Source organism: Eubalaena glacialis, chromosome 14 (assembly GCF_028564815.1).
Source record: "Eubalaena glacialis isolate mEubGla1 chromosome 14, mEubGla1.1.hap2.+ XY, whole genome shotgun sequence".
In the NCBI taxonomy this organism is placed as follows: Eukaryota; Metazoa; Chordata; class Mammalia; order Artiodactyla; family Balaenidae; genus Eubalaena; species Eubalaena glacialis.
Genome location: NC_083729.1, coordinates 21,556,647 through 21,577,528, shown reverse-complemented (window position 1 = coordinate 21,577,528; position 20,882 = coordinate 21,556,647). Strand labels below are relative to the sequence as shown.

Genomic DNA, 20,882 nt, shown 5'->3' with positions numbered 1-20,882 from the left:
AAGTAGGCACAGAGGGAACTTACCTCAACATAATAAAGGCCATATATGACAAACCCACAGCCAACATTGTTCTCAATGGTGAAAAACTGAAATCATTTTCTCTAAGATCAGGAACAAGACAAGGTTGTCCACTCTCACCACTATTATTCAACATGGTTTTGGAAGTTTTAGCCACAGCAATCAGAGAAGAAAAAGAAATAAAAGGAATCCAAATCGGAAAAGAAGTAGTAAAGCTGTCACTGTTTGCAGATGACATGATACTATACATAGAGAATCCTAAAGATGCTACCAGAAAACTACTAGAGCTAATCAATGAATTTGGTAAAGTAGCAGGATACAAAATTAATTCACAGAAATCTCTTGCATTCCTATACACTAATGATGAAAAATCTGAAAGAGAAATTAAGGAAACACTCCCACTTACCATTGCAACAAAAAGAATAAAATACCTAGGAATGAACCTACTTAAGGAGACAAAAGACCTGTATGCAGAAAACTATACACAGATGAAAGAAATTAAAGATGATACAAACAGATGGAGAGATATACCATGCTCTTGGATTGGAAGAATAAACATTGTGAAAATGACTGTGTTACCCAAAGCAATCTACAGATTCAATGCAATCCCTATCAAACTACCAATGGCATTTTTCACAGAACTAGAACAAAAAAATTTCACAATTTGTATGGAGACACAAAAGATCCCGAATAGCCAAAGCAGTCTTGAGGGAAAAAAACGAAGATGGAGGAATCAGGCTCCCAGACTTCAGACTATACTACAAAGCTACAGTAATCAAGACAAGATGGTACTGGCACAAAAACAGAAATATAGATCAATGGAACAGGATAGAAAGCCCAGAGATAAACCCACACACGTATGGTCACCTTATTTTTGATAAGGAGGCAAGAATATACAATGGAGAAAAAGACAGCCTCTTCAATAAGTGGTGCTGGGAAAACTGGACAGCTACATGTAAAAGAATGAAATTAGAACACTCCCTAACACCATACACAAAAATAAACTCAAAATGGATTAAAGACCTAAATGTGAGGCCAGACACTATAAAACTCTTAGAGGAAAACATAGGCAGAACACTCTATGACATAAATCACAGCAAGATCCTTTTTGACCCACCTCTTAGAGAAATGAAAATTAAAACAAAAATAAACAAATGGGACCTAATGAAACTTAAAAGCTTTTGCACAGCAAAGGAAACCATAAACAAGATGAAAAGACAACCCTCAGAATGGGAGAAAATATTTGCAAATGAAGCAACTGACAAAGGATTAATCTCCAAAACTTACAAGCAGCTCATGCAGCTCAATATCAGAAAAACAAACAACCCAATCCAAAAATGGGCAGAAGACCTAAATAGACATTTCTCCAAAGAAGATATACAGATTGCCAACAAACACATGAAGGGATGCTCAACATCACTAATTATTAGAGAAATGTAAATCAAAATTACAATGAGGTATCACCTCACACCAGTCAGAATGGCCATCATAAAAGATTTACAAACAATAAATGCTGGAGAGGGTGTGGAGAAAAGGGAACACTCTTGCACTGTTGGTGGGAATGTAAATTGATACAGCCACTATGGAGAACAGTATGGAGGTTCCTTAAAAAACTAAAAATAGAACTACCATATGACCCAGCAATCCCACTACTGGGCATATACCCTAAGAAAATCATAATTCAAAAAGAGTCATGTACCACAATGTTCATTGCAGCTCTATTTACAATAGCCAGGACATGGAAGCAACCTAAGTGTCCATCGACAGATGAATGGATAAAGAAGATGTGGCACATATATACAATGGCATATTATTCAGCCATAAAAAGAAATGAAATTGAGTTATTTGTAGTGAGGTGGATGGACCTAGAGTCTGTCATGCAGAATGAAGTAAGTCAGAAAGAGAAAAACAAATACAGTATGCTAACACATATATATGGAATCTGAAAAAAAAAAGAAAAGAAAAAAATGGTTCTGAAGAACCTAGGGGTAGGACAGGAATAAAGACGCAGACGTAGAGAATGGATTTGAGGACACGGGGAAGGGGGAGGGTAAGCTGGGACGAAGTGAGAGAGTGGCATAGACATATATACACTACCAAATGTAAAATAGATAGCTAGTGGGAAGCAGCCACATAGCACAGGGAGATCAGCTCGGTGCTTTGTGACCACCTTGATGGGTGGGATAGGGAGGATGGGAGGGAAACACAAGAGGGAGGAGATATTGGGATGTATGTACATGTATAGCTGATTCACTTTGTTATAAAGCAGAAACTAACACACCATTGTAAAGCAATTATACCCCAATAAAAATTAAAAAAAAAAAAAAAGGTGGAGCATAATCCTCCTCCCCGTGAGTGTGGGCTGGACCTAGGGACTTGCTTCTAACAGGTAGCATGTGGCAGAAGTGTCAGCGCGTTACTTGAGAAACTAGGTTATAAAAGACACTGCAGCTTCCTCCTTGCTCTCTCTGGGATCTCTCCCTCTGGGGGAAGCCAGCTGTTAAGTCATGAAGATACTCAAGTAGCCCTGAGGAGAGGCCCAAGTGGTGAGGAACTCAAGCTTATCAACCACACCAGCACTAACTAGCAACCATGTGTGTATGTGTACCACCTCAAAAATGGACCTTCCAGCACCAGTTCAGCCTTTAGATGACTGCAGTCCTGACCAACAGTTTGCGTGCAACCCATGAGAGGCCCTGAGGCAGAGTCACCCAGCTAAGCTGCTCTAACCTGTAGAATTCCGGACCCCCAGAAGCCGTGTGAGATAATACATGTTGATTGCTGTTTAAGTTTGGGGGTAATCTGGTAAGCAGCCATAGATAACTAATGCAATGCGTGTCGTTGAACCATGTGCATTGTTGCATGAATGGATTTAAAAATCATTAAAATGATAATGCATTTATATTGCAAATATATAATACAATATTACTTATGTCTCAGATCACATTGTTACTTCTTCCATTCCATCCTATGTTTTTAAGTCCTTTGCTTCTAATTTGCTGCAGGGTACTCCACAGTGTGCACCCATCACATTTTGACCACCCAGAGCCCCAGGGATGGACATCCAGATTGTCTCCAACTCCTTATCGCCCCAAACAATGCTGTCACGAATACCATCACATATCTCCTTATGGATTCATGTCAGATTTTTAAAAACACATGTCCAGGAGCAGAATGCTGGGTACTCCAAGAGTGCCATCCAGAATGGCCACAGTGTCTGCACGTCCAGCAGCACTGCATGTGCCCTAGAGCCCCACATCTTCACCACTACCTAGTATTAACCAGATTCCTAGTTTTACGGTTGAATAGCTATAAAGGGCCATCTTATTTGTAAGGGCTGTTTTAAATTGTCCTTATCTGACAACCGATGAATTCGAGCATCCTTTGTGTATGGAGCTTGGTAGAGATTCTGTTTTGTTTTCTCCATATTGGGAGACTGTTTTCCCAACATCACCTATGAAACAGTGCCTCCTCTCCCTGTTTTGTTGCAGCTCCCACTTTACCACATACTAAGTTCCCATATTTATATATAGGTCAATTTCTGAGCTCTCTGCTCTGTTCTACTGATCTTTTTGTCTGTGTTTGAGCCAACATCACACTGCTTTATTATTATGACTTTGTAGCATGTCTTAATACTTGGTGAGATAAAACTCTTCTCTTAATGCTTATTTTTTCCAAGGTTGACTTAGTTATATCTGGACCCTTATTTTTCTATATAGATTTTAGAGAAAGTTTGCTGAGTTTCTAAAAAATTCAGCTGAAATTCTGATTGGGATTTCATTGAATCCATGGGTTAATTTGGGGAGGATTGCCATCTTTATACTTTGAAGTCAATCCTTCCAAAAACATGAAATATCTCTCATTTTATTTCAAACATCTTCTATATCCTTTATTAATTTTGTAGTTTACTCCACAAATGTCTGTGTATTCTTTTTTCTTTAATTTTATTGATGTATTGATTCAATAACAATTGATTCATTGTTGAGTTACAATGTTGTGTTAGTTTGGGTTGTACAGCAAAGTGATTCAGTTATACATAGATATGTATATATCTATTCTTTTTTAGATTCTTTTCCATTATAAGTTATTACAAGATATTGAGTATAGTTCCCTGTGCTATACAGTAGGTCCTTGTTGTTTATCTATTTTACATATAGCAGTGTGTATCTGTTATTCCCAGACTCCTAATTTATCTCTCCCTCCTTTTTCTGCTCTGGTACATAAGATTGTTTTCTATGTCTGTGAATCAATTTCTGTTTTGTAAATAAGTTCATTTGTATCATTTTTTAGATTCCACATATAAGTGATATCATGTGGTATTTGTCTTTCTCTGTCTGACTTACTTCACTTAGTATGATCATCTGTGTATTCTTGCTTAAGTGAAATAGTTTTGTTCAACTAAGTAGTTCATAGTTTTTGTTGCTCTTGAGAATGCTCTTCTTCTTATTATATTTTCTAGCTGATTATGGCTGCTATACAGAAATATTATTACATTTTAAAAGTTTATCCTGAATCCAGCAACCTTGCTGAGCGCTCTTATTGGTCTTAATACTCTGTTGATTCCATTGCTTTTTCTAAGCAGACAAAATAATGACAATTTTATCTCTTCCTTTCCAATCTTTATACTTGTTTTTTCATCATTCCTTAGAGGATCGACTAGTGCTTCCAGTACTGTTAACCAGAAATAGTGATAGTGGGACTTTCCTGGTGGTGCAGTGGTTAAGAATCTGCCTGCCGATGCAGGGGACACGGGTTTGAGCCCTGGTCAGGGAAGATCCCACATGCTGCAGAGCAACTAAGCCCGTGAGCCACAACTACTGAGCCTGTGTGCCATAACTACTGAACCCCACGCGCCTAGAGCCCTTGCTCCGCAACAAGAGAAGCCACCACAATGAGAAGCCCACTCACTGCAACGAAGAGTAGCTCCTGCTCACCGCAACTAGAGAAAGCCCGCGTGCAGCAAGGAAGACCCAACACAGCCAAAAATAAAAAAGAAATAAATTAAAAAAAAAATAGTGATAGTGGACACCCTTTTCTTCTCCTAATCTTAAATAGAATGTATCTATATTTCTTCATTAAGCGTAATATTTGCTGTAGGTTTTTGACATATGACTTTTACCAAGTTAAGGAAGTACTCCCCTATTCCTTGTTTGCTAAGAGGTTTTTAAACTCATCAGTAAGTGTAGGTCTTTATCAAATCCTTTTTCTGCATAATCATGAGTTAATCGTGATTTTTCTCCCTCAGCTTATTAATATGCTAAATTATGTCATTAGATTTTCTGATGATAAATTTTCCTTGAGTTCCTGTGAAAAAATCCCACCTGAATGTGATTCATTTTTTTAAAATACACTGTCTGACTCATTTAGTAAATACATTACTTAGAATTTTTACAACTACTTCATAAGTGAAATGAGATTATAATTTTCTTTTCTTTAATTATCATTATTTGGATTCAGAGTCAAGGTTACACTAAACTCATACAATGCAACCTCATACAACCTCACTATTTTTCTATTTTCATTTTTTTAACTTTAAAAATTGAGATATAGTTGATTTATAATATATTATTGTTTATAATATATTATAAATATTTATAATATTTAAATTAATATTTATATTAAATATAAATAATTTAATAATTTATAATATAAATTATTCACATGTACAACATAGTGATTTAAAATTTTTATAACATATACTCCATTTATAGTTATTATAAAATATTGGCTGTATTTCTTTTTCTATTTTCTAAAACAACTTTTTATATAAGATGTAAATTAACTTTTCCTTGAAAGTCTGGTAAAACTTACTTGTAAAACCACTGGGGGGCTTCCCTGGTGGCACAGTGGTTGAGAATCTGCCTGCCAATGCAGGGCACACGGGTTCCAGCCCTGGTCTGGGAAGATCCCACATGCCGCGGAGCAACTGGGCCGTGAGCCACAGCTACTGAGCCTGCGCGTCTGGAGCCTGTGCTCCGCAACAAGGGAGGCCGCGACAGAGAGAGGCCCGCGCACCTCAATGAAGAGTGGCCCCCGCTCGCCGCAACTAGAGAAAGCCCTCGCACAGAAACGAAGACCCAACACAGCCAAAAATAAATAAATAAATAAATAAAATTAAAAAAAAAAAAAAAAGCAAAATGCCCCTAGGAGAGAGAAGACCGCTAAGAGCTCAAGGTCTTAGTGTTCAAACTTCTTAAAAAAAAAAAAAAAACCACTGGGCCTGGGTGTTTTCTTTGGTAAAGAGGTGAAGAAATTTTAACTTTCACCTCAATTTTAGTTTCTTATTGATTGGTTTAAGTTCCTTATTTCTTCTTATAAATATCTGGTATTTTATATTTTTCTATGAATTTATCCATTTCATCTAGGAATTCCAACACTTTAATGTACAGAATGCTCTTAGAAATAGGTCATTAAGGAAACGAGAAAAACCAAAAATCCTATACAGCAAGAATTTTCTTTCAAAAATCTGGGCAGTTCTCTTGGAAGAGAACAGTGCAGAGCTCTGAGAACGGCCAGGCAGCTCACCTGTCTAAGAGCAACACTTGGCTCAGAATATGGGCAAGGCCTTGGGCCTCTGGGAAAACCCAAATTTCAAATGACTCCAACAGGCCGACCATTCTGTGGCAGGACTCGCAAGATGAGACTGACAAGAAACATCTCCAAGCTCTGCCTGAGACAGCCACACCTTCTAAGTGGCATAAGAACTTTGCCTTGTACTTGAACTTTTCTGCTGTTGAAACTCAGAATCATAAGAAACTATTGTGGCCATCCTCTTTGGGGTCAAAGATCATTCTAATCTTGACAGACTTGTTCACCATGCCCTCAGGACAGAAGAATGGCATTTGGATGGAAAGAGCAAAAACTGCATACTTTTCAGACATAACAGAACTGTCTTTTGTTATTCCCATATACATGTAGCTACTCCGAAGTTATCAGACGCCAACTTCAAGTGATGAGCTAAGAGTCAATAGGGGCTTCCATCCCAAGACCCTCAGACCAGTTTTGAAAAGTCACCCACAGAAAACACCACCGTGAGGGGACAAATTGGGCATTCCAGAGTTTCTTGCATTCTAACCATCTGTGAGATGAGGAGTGGCTCATAGAATGAGTGGCAAGTATTTTTAGGCTTTCAGTTCAATATTGTCTTTCTCACAATGCATTCCGTTTTTGTTAAGGTAGGCCTCTCCTGAAGCTTCCATTCAGAGCCCATCTGAAATGTAATCAGGTCAATGCCAAAGCCAGACTTCTAAGGGAACCCATGAAAGCCCTTGCCAGATGGTAAATGGGTATGATGTCTTTCCTTCTGTAGGAACTTACTTATCAGGGAAGGAGGGCAATCTGGCTCCAACTTTTCTGAGCCAGGACACAGAGTAGGAAGGAAGAAAAAGATAAATCCACACTTGCAGCCACGTGGAAAGAGATCTTCTTGTGCCCAAGTGCATTCCCAGAGTTAGGTGAGCTGGACACCCCCAGGGAGCTCCTCTACCTACATGCTCAGTCCTCAGGAGTGCAAAGTCATGGCCAGTTTAACCTGGGACTTCTCGGACTTTTACCTCAGGGTGGCATCCTCAGCAGGGATGCTAGAGTAGAAAGGAAAACTTACACAGTGAAAGACAGTGTCCACAAAGCCCCGAGTGGTGAACCCAGACAGGGTAAGAGTGATGTACAGGGGTGGTGCTTCCCAGGCCAAAGGGTACAGGGGCCATTTCTAGTGCTCTAACATCTTGCACAAGTTTCCTACCAGGCAGCAGAGCAGGCAGACTGGGCCTCAGCAAGCTTATCTTGAAGGCAGCTACGGTTCTGAGTGCTGAGACTCATCTATAGGGCACAGCAAAGCTTCATGCTGTGCCTGGCTATCTCCGCTGCTACGGGACCACCTGCATGCATGTGTGTGGACAGCCATGTGAAGTAGAACTTTGTCCCAGTCTTGGGCTTCGTCCCCGGCAGCCAGGCCATGGATATAGCAGGGCAGGTTCTGCCACATTGGTCCAAGTGGGCTTCATGGAGAACACAGGCAGCAGATGGGTGAAGGCAGAGCTTCTGTCATGCGTTCTCTTTTGAAGTTGGTCTGGGACATCTATTTCTTGAGTAGGACATAGGTAGGGTCCGAGGAACTGGTCTAACTAATGGAAGTTGGGCCTCGTGGCTCCTTGGCCTCTAGTACTAATGACAAATTCTCTTCCTCCTGGGTTTTGTTTCAGCGCACCATCAGCCCCCACTATTTCAGGTGAAAGAAGAAGCCCCTGCATGGTTCCACGGGTATTGGCTCTGTCCACAGAGATGTGGAGAGGAAGTGGATGTAGGGTAGGATCATCTTCAACCTAGAACTTGAGCTCCATCTCCCAGGAGTTGTCATCTACACCTGGAACAATGACCTCTTGGATACTGTTTGAGGTCCATTTGAAAAAAGAAGTACTTGGTAAGCTCAGGATCCATCTGAGTGACCATGGGGCCAGTGGGAGGGGACAAGAAGAGCAGGCTTCTCCCTCTCCTTTTGGAAGAGTCACTCATACTTCTCCTTTCTCCTAGTGCCTCAAGTGCTATAGGAATGCCCTGGAAGTGTCACTACTTCCAGCCCCAGATGGAAGCCCCCTTTTATTATTTTTCAATCTCCATTATGTCTCTAGATATTTTCCCCTTTTTTGTTCTGTATTTTATTTGCACCTCCCTGTTTTTTTGTCCTTGATCAGTGTTGCCAGAAATATGCCTAGATTGTCAGCCTTTGTTTTTTTTAATATTCTGCGTCTTTAAAAATTATTTATTTATTAAAAATTATGATAAAAATGTACCACTTTTAAGTATACAGTTCAGTGGCATTAAGTATATTCACATTGTTGTGCAAACATCACTGCCATCCATCCACAGAACATTTTTCATATTGTAAAACCGAAATTCCATACTTGTTAAACAATATCTCCCTATTTCCCCTACCCCAGCACCCCTGAACTTTCTGTCTCTAAGAATTTGGCTATTCTAAGTACCTCATATGAGTAGACTCATACAGTATTTGTCATTTTTGTGAAACAATATTCCATTGTATATATTTATTACATTTGGTTTATCCATTCATCAGTCGATCGGTTATTTGGGTAATTTCCACCTTTGGGCTACTGTGAATAATGCTGCTATGAACATTAGTTGTATAAATATCTCTCTGAGGTCCTGCTTTTGATTTTTTCAGGTACATACCCAGAAGTGAATTTGCTGGATCATACGATAATTCTATTTTTAATTTTTCAAGGAACTGCCATACTGTTTTTCATAGTAACTACACCACTTCACATTACGACCAGCAGTGCACAAGAGTTCCAATTTCTCCACATCCTCTGCAACACTTATCGTTTTCTGTCTTGTTTTTGTTTTATAATTGCCATCCTAATGAGTGTGAATCCCTATTCTTTTAAAGTCTCCATTTCACTCATTTTTAGCCTTATCATTTTTATTTTCTTCCTTCTCATTTCTTCAATTTTGCCCTAATGTTCATTTTCCAACTTCTGGAGAAGAAAGCTGGGTTGTGTGATTTGCTAAATGATAAGAGGAACAACAGAACAAGAAGACTTAATCATTACAAACATATTTTTGCACCTAATAACACAGCCTCAAAAATCCATCAACCAACAACTAACAGAAATGCGAGAAGAAATATATAAATCAACAATTAATAGTTGATTTTAATACACCTCTTTCAGAAACTGATAGATTAAACAGAGATACATAAGCAGAGATACTGAATTATAATTAATAAACTCAAATATTAGATATATACAAAAATAGAGGACAAACAGTGGACATCCCTGGAGAGAGTAAAAATAGGAAGAGTGTCAAGGCCAACTTTTAAATTTTACTCTGTATACGTATGTATTGTTAGGATTTTGTATAATGGAATTTATTTGTGCATTATTTGTATACTTCAAAGAACAAGAAGAGTTAAAAGGCAAAAAAGCAATAGTGGTTCAGCTGGCTGGCTCACATTTTTCCACCACAACACTCTGTCAAAACCTTGATGAAATCAATATACATGGGGATTATTATAATTCCTTTGAAAACTCATTTACAAAGTAGGAAATAAGAGTAATGTGGGAAATTTTATGTGGTACTTAAGGACTATATTTAGATACAAACAAGCACTTGAGGATAAGGCAAATTGCACTGCTGAACTGCAAAAGCAACTCACAGTGGGTCAGAACACAGGTGTGCACATTTCAATTCCCATCTAGCAAGTCTCCATAGTAGCTAGTTTGAGAGAATGTGTCCATCAACTTTGGAAGAGTAAGAAAAGAAGAGTCACAGAGACAAATCTGATAATACTCATCCCAGCATTGGTCAGAAAAGATAGAGCTTTGCCCAACAGACTTTGAGTATTTCTATTGAGATGCATGAAACTAACCTCTTAGCTTCGTGCTACCAGGCAATCAATTTATTAGTTTGCCTAACTTTCCTTGTTCTGAAACCATGCATCAAGCATTTCTGACCCCCAGGCACTTCTGTCTACATGATTTGAGAATATTGGTGATGTTTAAAGCAGTAAGTCAATCCCTGCAACTATGATTTCTCATGGTAAATCAATTTTGTGGATTCTGATTACATTTTGACTTCCCAAATAGACTATAGAGAGAGAATATGCTAATTATTTCCTGTCCGTGTGAGCTACATTTTTAGGGTAAATTAATTTTTTAAAATTTATTTTTATTTATATATATATATATTTAAATATTTATTTATTTGGCTGCATCGGGTCTTAGTTGCTGCACACGGGCTTTTTGTTGCAGTGCGCAGGCTTCTCTCTAGTCGTGGCGTGCAGACTCTCTAGCTGTGGTGCACGGGCTCTCTAGTTGCAGTGCGCGGGCTCAGTAGTTGTGGTGCACGGGCTTAGTTGCCCTGTGGCACGTGGGATCTTAGTTCCCCGACCAGGGATGGAACCCAAATTCCCTGCATTGGAAGGCGGATTCTTAACCACTGGACCACCAGGGAAGTCCCTAGGGTAAATTTATAAATTGGCATTCTGGCACTTACCTCAGGCTGTGTGTTTTAGTTGGCATGGTCAAGGGCACACTTCTTGTCCTAGAAAGTGAAAGGTTAGATATAACTGCCTTCCCTGATGACATGATATATATACCACTTCCGGACGGCTGTATGTTCTCTACAAGTTGTTTTACTTGAACCCACTCTGGCCATTTTGATCATCCATTTCCTTTCTAAGAGCTTATATACATTCTGTCAATAATTCAGTTTAAAATTTTCCTGGCAAGCAACTAGAAACTGACTGGTTTGAGATTCTAGAATTTATCGTTTTTCCCTTTTTGAATATTTACCTATCTCTGTTTTCTGACACCTCTCTCATAATCATGATTTCTCCAAGAATACTCAGGTAGTTCTGTAAGCAGCCCCTTCCTTCCACTTCCTACCATGCAATAATGTAGGGCCCAAACAGAAAAGAAAGGAAAAGAAAAAGCAAAGTGCAAAGGTCAAATTCTCTTAGATAACTATCAATTTACTCATTCATTCATCCTTTCAACAAACATTGGTGGATTTCTGGAAAGAGCATGCTATAGAGCATTTGAAAGAAATAGAACACAGTGTTCTTGCCCACCGTTGGAGTAGTGGGGGGTGGTTAAAGTGTGTGTTAGATAACGTCTACAATAGGAAACAACTAGCAAACAAGAAAACAACTGCATTACAATACCATGTTTCCAACTTGGATGCCAAATGCTTAGAGTATTTCCATTTGCTTGGTCAGTAGAGTTTTACTAGGCATATAGTAATTAACACAAAATAAGGGAGAGAGTGGTTAGTGTAAATTGAAGTTACTACAGAAATTTTTTGTTAGAACAGTAATCTTCAAACTGGGGTCCTCATACCCTAGGGGAACATGAATCTTTTCCAAGAGGACTCAAGTTCTAGGGTTTAGTTTTGGTTTATCTAGGACTGTTTTGGTTTTAGCACTGAAAGTCTGGCATCCCAGGAAGCCCTCAGTCCCTAAGGCTGGATCTCAGCCTCCATATTCGCTCCTTCCTAAAACTGATATGACTAAGGTTTTGCCTGGTTCTGCTTTCCCACCACCCACCTCTTCATAAGAACCCTTCTCTCACTTTATACTAACCGTACATCTTACTCAGTCCTAATTTTATTATGATGACTTGTCCTGGGGTGAAAAAAACTCCAGGGCACCAAAAAAAGGAGACAATTGGAAATATTGATATGGGCAAAGCCTCCTTTAATCTAGGCATCATAGATCCTTGGAAAGGCATCTCATCTTTCACTTATATACGGTGACGGTTAATTTTATGTGTCAACTAGGCCAAGGGGTGCCCCGATATTTGGTTAAACATTATTCTGGGTGTGTCTGCGAGGGTTTTTCTAGATGAGATTACATCTGAATCAGTAGACTGAGCAAGCAGATTGCCCTCCCAAGGGTGGGCCTTGTCCAATTCATGGAAAGCCTGAATAGAACGAAAAGGTGGAGTAAGGGAGAATTTACTCTCTCTGCCTGTCTTCAAGTTGGAACATCAGTCTTCTCCTGCCTTTGGCCTCAGACTTAGACTGGAACTTACACCATTGGCTCTCCTGGTCTCTAGCTTGCTGACCGTGAACTTCTCAGACTTCTCTGTGTCCCTCATTGCATGAGCCAATTCCTTACAGTAAATTTCTCTCTATATAGATACATAGATAGCTAGATACAGATATAGATATATACTATATAAATATACACAACTGCATACCAACAAAAGTAGATAACTTAGATGAAACAGACAATTTCTTAGAAAGATACTAATAGGATATATCTCTAGATAGATAGATAGACACAGACATAGACACAGATACACAGACATTGATATATCCCATTGGTTTTGTTTCTCTGAAGAACCCAGACTAATACATATATATTTCTGTTAAGGGCATATCCTGGCATTGGAAACAAGGTATTTTGTCCCTCTCTGGGGTAGTCTGAATTCAGATTTACTGTGGAATGGAGAAGAGGTGGTATTAGAAATTTTTATTTAATGACCTTGACTCTTCATCCCTTGGCAACTCTCTAAGGAAGACTTGCTTCTGAGAAGGAAAGAGTCCTGAGAACCTCACTGAAGACCACAGGGCCTCCTTTCATCTAAGAACAAATTCATGGAAAGGCTCATGCCTGGTCTATCAATCTGTCTTAAATTTACAGTATCCAACAAGTAGGCAGAAAATCAATAAGGATATAGAAGATTCGAGCCACACAGTAAACTGAATAAACCTAATAGGCATCAAAGAACACTCAACAACAACAGAATATACATTATTCTGAAGTGTGCATGGAACATTCTTCAGAATAGAACATACGTTAGTGCATAAAACAAGCCTCTGTAGATTTAAAAAGATAAAATCCTACAAAGTATGTTCTCCAACCACAGTGGAATTAAGTTAGACATCAATAATAGAATAAATCTAGGAAATTCACAAATATGTAGAAATTAAACAACATATTTCTAAATAATCAGTAAGTCAAAGAAGAAATTGCAAGGAAAAGTAGAAAATACTTTGAGATTAATGAAAACAAAAAACAACATACCAAAACTTATGGGATGCAGCTAAAGCAGTGGGAAAGAGGCAGAATTTATAGCTGTAAATGTCTATATTTAAAAAGAAGAAAAATCTCAAACCAATACCCTAATCACCTTAGGAAACCAGAAAGGAAAGAAAAAACTAAACTCAAAACATGCAGAAGGAAAGAAATAGTGAGAATTAGAGGAAAAACAAATGAAATAGAGACAGAAAAACAATGGAGAAAATGAAAAAAAGTTTTGGTTTTTTAAAAAGATCAACAAAATTGGCAAAACTTCATCTAGGCTGATGAAGAATAAAAGAGAGAGGACTCAAATTACTAAAACAATAAATGAAAAATGAGACATCACTACTGACCATAAATAAAGAAAAAAGGACTAAAGGGGAACATTATGAGCAACTATATGTCAAAAAAAATAGACAACTTAGGGGATTTCCCTGATGGTCCAGTGGTTAGGACTCTGCACTTCCACTGCAGGGAGCACAGGTTCAATCCCTGGTCGGGGAGCTAAGATCCCGCATACCGCGCAGTGCGGTCAATAAATAAATAGATAAGTAAATAAATAAATAATTTTTAAAATATAGATAACTTAGATGAACAATTTCCTATAAAGACACAAACTACCAAAATGGACTCAAGAAGATGTAGATAATCTGAAAAGAAATACAATAAGAGATTGAGTTAGTAATACAAAAACTTCCCACAAAGAAAAGCCCAGACCCAGACAGCTTCCCTGGTGAATTCTACTAAACACTGAAATAAGAATAAATACCAATCCTTCACAAATTGTTCCAATGAATAGACTAGGAGGGAACACTTCCCAACTCATTCTATGATGCCAGTTTTATTGTGATACTAAAACCAGTCAAGGACATCACAAGAAAACTACAGACAAATATCCCTTACAAATATAGACACAAAATTCCTCAACAAAATTACATGGGAAATTAAGGTTGCTAATCAGCTGACTTTAAAATAGATTATCCAGCTGGGTCCAATGTAATCACACGGGTACTTAAAAATTGAAAAGGGAGGCAGAAGAGTTCAGAGTCAGAAAAATGGTCATGGAGATACAATGGTGCTGGCTTTGAAGACTGAGGAGAGGGACCACGAACCAAGGAATTTGGGCAACCTCTAGAAGCTGGAAGAGGCAAGAAAATGGATTCCCCCTTAGAGCCTCCAGAAAGGAACACAGCACTGCCAACATCTTGATTTTAGCCCAGTTAGACCCATGTTGGACTTCTAATCTACAGAACTGTAAGATAATATATTTGTGTTGTTTTAAGCCACTAAGTATGAGGTAGTATGTTACAGGAGCAATAGGAAACTAAAACAATGGTCAACAGATTTTTGACAAGGATGCCAAGACAGTTCAGTGGGGAGAGAATAGTCTTTTCTGCAAACAGTGTTGGGACAATTGGACATTTGCATGCAAAAGAATGAAGTTGGGCCCCTACCTCACACTACATAGAAAAATTAACTCAAAATAGATCATAGACCTAAATTTAACAGGTAAAAATACAAAAGTCTCGGAAGAAAACAACAAATCTTTGTGACCTTGGGTTAGGCAATGTCTTAGATAAGGTACCAAAAGCAAACAAGAAAAGAAAAAAATAGAAAAATTGGACTTAATTTAAAAGCTTTTGTGCATCAGAGGAGACCATCAAGAAACTAAAAAGATAACCCAGAGAATGGGAGAAAATATTTGCAAACCATATATCTGATAAGGGACGTGTATCCAGAATATATAAGAACTCTTATAATTCAACAACAAGAACACACAAAAAAACCTGATTAAAAGATGGGCCAAAGATTTGAATAGGTATATCTCCAAAGAAGATAAACAAATAGCCAATAAGCACATGAAAAGATGCTCACCATCATTAGTCATTAGGAAAATGTAAATCAGAATCCCAATATTATACTACTTCACACCCACTAGGATTGCTAAAATCAAAAAGACAGACAATAACATGTGTTGGTGAGGATAGGAAAACTTGGAACCCTTGTACGTTGCTGGTGGGACTGAAAAATGGTAAATTAATTTGGACAACAGTTTGGCAGTTTCTCAAAATGTTAAATATAGACTTATTATGTGATTCAGCAATTCTACTTATAGGTATCTACTCAAGAGAAATAAAAACATACGTCCATACAAAACTTGTACAAGAATGGTCATAGCAGCATTGTTCATAATTGCCAAAAAAGTAAAAACAACAAAACTGAATGGGAAAATCTACAAACAACAAATGCTAGAGAGGGTGTGAAGAAAAGCGAACCCTCTTGCACTGTTGGTGGGAATGTAAATTGATACAGCCACTATGGAGAACAGTATGGAGGTTCCTTAAAAAACTAAAAATAGAACTACCATATGACCCAGCAATCCCACTACTGGGCATATACCCAGAGAAAACCATAAGTCAAAAAGAGTCATGTACCACAATGTTCATTGCAGCTCTATTTACAATAGCCAGGACATGGAAGCAATCTAAATGTCCACTGACAGATGAATGGATAAAGAAGTTGTGGTACATATATACAATGGAATATTACTCAGCCATAAAAAGGAATGAAATTGGGTCATTTGTAGAGACGTAGATGGATCTAGAGACTCATACAGAGTGAAGTAAGTCAGAAAGAGAAAAACAAATATTGTATATTAACGCATGTATGTGGAATCTAGAAAAATGGTACAGATGAACTGGTTTGCAAGGCAGAAATAGAGACACAGATGTAGAGAACAAACATATGGACACCAAGGGGGGAAAGTGGTGGGGGGTGGTGGTGGTGGTGGGATGAATTGGGAGATTGGGATTGACATACATACACTAATATGTATAAAATGGATAACTAATAAGAACCTGCTGTATAAAAAATAAATAAAATAAAATTCAAATATTCAAAAAAAACTGAATGGGAAAACAAAATGTGGTATAACCATATAAAGGAATATTATTTGGCAATAAAAAGGAATAAAGTAACGATACATGCTACAACATGAAGGAACCTTGAAAGCATAACGTTAAGTGAAGGAAGTCAGACACAAAAGGTCACATATTGTATGATTCCACTCATATGAAATGTCTGAAATATGCAAATCCATAAAAACAGAAAGTAGATTTATAGTTTCCAGGGACTGGGGGGAGGGAGGAATGAGGAGTGACTATGGGTGTGAGATTTCTTTTGGGGGGATATAAAAATGTTCTACAATTAGATTGCAGTGATGGTTGCACAACCCTTCGAGTATACTGGAAAAACAGTGAATCGCACACTTTAAATGGGTGAATGGTATGGTATGTGAATTACATCTCAACAAAGCGATTAAGAAAATAGATATTAAAACATATAAGCATATCCAAAGAGAGTAAAACTTAAATGTCCTCACCTCCCCCCCAAAATATAGATGTAAGTATATGAGGTGAAGGATGTGTTAATTAACAGTTAAGAGGATTCCTTCCACAATGTATCAAATCATCACTATGTACACTTTGAAGGTATTACAAATTTTAGTTGTGAATTATGCCTCAGTAAAGCTAAAAAATTATAGAACATAACTGATTGAAAAAAAAAAAGCAAACATATAAGCATTATCCCAAGGGGGGAAAAGGTGTGGAGCATGAACCACTGCTCAGAAAGCAAAGAAAACAGGAAGTTGAAGGGAGGGTCCAGCCCAGATAGGGTGTACAGTTGGGGAGAAGCCTGGATGGAGGAGGTGGTAGGAACTGTAAAGTGTATGGGCAGAGAGCAGAGGTGGGGGCTAGACCCTGAAGGAGAGACTGAATGCCCCAAAGAATTTTGCTTGCTTCAGTTTTATCAAGGGCCAGCCTTTGGATGATCTCTGAGAGAAGGTTCTAGAGCCTTGAAGAGGAGAGTCTATGATGTCAGCCCCCGACCTCTGTGACATAGGCACTAGATGCCAGGGACAACGGCCCCAGGAAATGGGGCTCCCAGCTCCCAGCTCCCGAGGGCTGTTGGGACAAAGTGCCCACCTCCCAGAGGCTTTCACCAGCTAGCCCCACTGCTACTGCTGCTACTGAGCGTGAAAAGCCATCTCGGCTGGGGCCAGACTGAGCCAGAGGACATCAGCGTTAGGGAAGACAGGGATTAGGGCAACCAGAGTGCCAGGAAACCAGGATGCTTGCAGAATCTCTGATTCAGGTTTAGGAGAACAAAAACCTGGTAACAGAAGACCTCTGCCTGGCTGAAGGAGGACCGAGGGCAAGGCTCAGACAGAAATCTTGGTCAGAGTGAGTTTTGGGTGACAGACGCTGGGGGCAGAGAGGGGCGTACCCACCATTTGTTGACTCTGTTCCTCTCTCTCCCAGGTCCCACATCACTGAAGTGCCTTGAGAAACACAGCCCAGAGGAACCCTCATTGGTAAGAGCTCACAGCACCAGAACACCCTCAATTCCTTGTCCCAGCTCAGTCCCCATCTCCCAAGCCCCCTCCTCTAACTCCATCCTATCCATCCTACCCTCCTTCCCTACTCCTCTCCTCCTTAGCTCTTACCTTCTCTGGAGCTTTTTGCCAGCTCTTCTGACCCCAAAGGTGACATGGATTTAGGGCCTTGGTGAACCAGCCTGCATGGTACATAAGCCAGAGCCAGAAATGGACCCAGTCTCCCAATATCTTGGGCTCTGTTTCTTTCTCTACAGATCCTATGGGTTGTGTCTTCCTCCCTGGCCCACCCAGATAACTTCTGCTGTCGTTCAGCTCCCAAGAGTCAGTCCTGATTCTCCATCCCCTCCAGCCCTCATCACTGGCCCACTGCAAAGAAGTGAGAAGGCAAGTTTAGAGCCAAGCTCCCGTCTGAACACCCAGAGAAGCTGGTGCTCCAGGGCTGGGTGTCTTCTTGGCTTGCCACCAACAGTCCTACCAACACCAGGCTGGAGCCACATTCTGTGCACAGAAGGCCTTGATTTCTCAGCCACTTCTGGCCCCAGAGATACTGGTCCTGCGTCTGCCAGGTCTCTAATCTCTGGGCTTGACGCTCCACTCTCCTCTGGGCTCAAGGCAATGTTGCCTCAAAACAAGGACCAAGTGCTGCTACAGAACGCAGCACCCCCTGGGCGCCCCCCTCGGGGCCCCTCACAAATTGTGGACTCCCTTTCCTGCAACCTACGACCTCAACCTCCCCAACAATCACTCCGTCACACCCACCCACCTTGCTCTCCTCCCCCATGGTCCCACTCTGCAGGCGCCCATTTCTACTCTTCTGACTCAAATTCGGACTTTGTCGTACATCCCTACTCTTCTTCTCTCCCAAGTTCCCCTTCTTTCTTTCATCAGAATTGCCTCTCTCTCTCCCCACCACGTTCTTCCTCGCCCTCCCACTGGCTATACCCATCTCCTACTCTCACTCACTCCTCTTCTCCCTCTCAGCCACAGAACTCCTCTCTCCTGGGCTCACGTTGCCAGTCTCCTTCCCACCCCGAAGACCTACCTAGGTCCACTCTCACCTCCCCAAGCCCCAGTCTACCTTCTCGTGGGGTTCACTCTAACAGCCAGACATGCCACTCGCATCAGTACAGGAACACCGGGTCCCCTGGCGGGGAGGGGGGATGCGTGGCAAGCGAGAGGGATCCTGCAGAGTTCAGGGACCCAGGAGCCCTGGCCCAGGCCCTGGTTGTTCATCTGGGGCACCGCCGTATCGCCCACGACCTGCGGCTACTGCTTTTGCAGCGCCTGTGGCAAGGCAAAACCGGCAAGGCCCCGGTCGTGGAGTATCCTGTCTGTCTGGTGTGTCTCCGGCCCCGCAGCCCCTCTTGCCCTATCCCCAGGTACAGGACTGGACCCAGGCTACTTGCTTTCCCCCAACTACTGCCCTGTGCGCAGGGCCGGCAATCCGGACCACTGCGCATCGGCATTGGCTTTGGCCTCCGCCTGCCTCGGGGCCAGGCCAGGGCCTTGCATCTGTTGGCAGAAAGAAGGCCGGAGGAAGTAGGGCCTCGGGGAGAGGCTGCTCAGGCCCGTGGGTGTCAAGCCCAGGCATCTCAAGCCCCAGCAGCTCAGGCCCAGGCAGATCTAGGCCCAGGCACCCCCTCCCAGAACGGGAGCCTCAGGTCTGTAGGCCCTCAATCACCAAACTCCATGTGCTGTTCAGGGTCTCAGACTCAAGCACCAAAACAGGCCACTGTCTCCCTGAAGCCCAGACCTTCCTCTGCCTCAAAGAGGCCTGCCTCTCCAGAGCCCATTCCCCGAAAGTCACCACTCTAGTGCCAGAGCCACGGAGGCTCCCTGGAGCACCTCCTCCGAACCCCCCCATCCCTGCCCGGCCCCAGATCTCAGGGAGCTCCCGAGACACTCTGAAGGGCTGGCTGGCTGGAGGTCAGGTGTGTTCTCCAGCCCTGAACCCTGGGAGCCCCTTGTGGAGTCTGCTTTCTCCTGGCTGAAGAGGACCAAGGGCACCCGAGGCCCCACTCAGCCTTCAGTGTATCCAATAAAGCCTGACCCTGCAAAACTTGTGTTTGTGTCTTGCTGAGCAGATCCTGTGGGTGGCTGTACCTTCAGGGTGACCAGAACCCAACAAGGGGTGGAGGAGAGTCAAAGGAAACAGAATGACCAAGGAGAGTGAGTGCCATACATCTGAGGAGGGCAAGGGACCCATAAGCCCTGAGCACCTGAGATGTGCAGAGGGCTCTGCCAGGCCCTTCACCCATTTAATTCGATTTGTTGGGACAGATAATGGCATCCCCAGAGATGAAGCCACTGGGCCCCTTCCTCTGGCCGCACCTTAGATTAAAAGGACTCATGCTGATAAGGCCAGGGGAGCAGCAGGAGGTGTCTCCTTGCAGGGAAGGGCAAGCCTAGCGTTCACTGCAGAGAAACACGGGGTCCTCACGATGGAGATCAGAAATCCAAGGGCCCCCTCAGGAGGGTGGGCTGCGAGGCAGACACCTGCCCTACCTGGGGGCTGAGCTGCCTATCTCTGAGAGTATCAGAGGGGAGCTGTCCCCACCCACAAAAAGTGCAGGAGCGGGTGTGGAGCCTCGAGAATGGCCAATTCCCACCTCTGCCAACTACGGAGTCTAGGTGTTAACCGTGAAGTTAAATAGTGGTTTCCTCATACTAGGAAGCCGTGAAATTGGGATTTGAAGCCAGGTTTGTTTTAAAGTCCACGCTGCGTCCATTAAGAAGCAGGAGAGAGAGGTCACTTTCCGGAGTGTGACCTTGGATAAATCACTTCGTCTCTGGGGTAAACGTAAAGGCTGCGCTTCACGAGTCTGCGTATCACTCCTGAAGTGTGGACAGTCCTAATCCACGGATTTCTTTATTAAAGGCTTATTAACCCTCCTTAACCTTCATTAGCACACCCCGTCC

General features: G+C 41.4%; 1 protein-coding gene across 1 annotated transcript; it reads left to right on the top strand.

Annotated features, from left to right (window-relative positions):
* The first annotated feature begins 18,578 nt into the window (after nucleotides 1-18,578).
* Nucleotides 18,579-19,778, top strand: PRR30 (proline rich 30). Its single transcript, XM_061210865.1, has one exon. The coding sequence runs from the start codon at nucleotides 18,579-18,581 to the stop codon at nucleotides 19,776-19,778; it is 1,200 nt and encodes a 399-aa protein (XP_061066848.1).
* The last annotated feature ends 1,104 nt before the right edge of the window (nucleotides 19,779-20,882 follow it).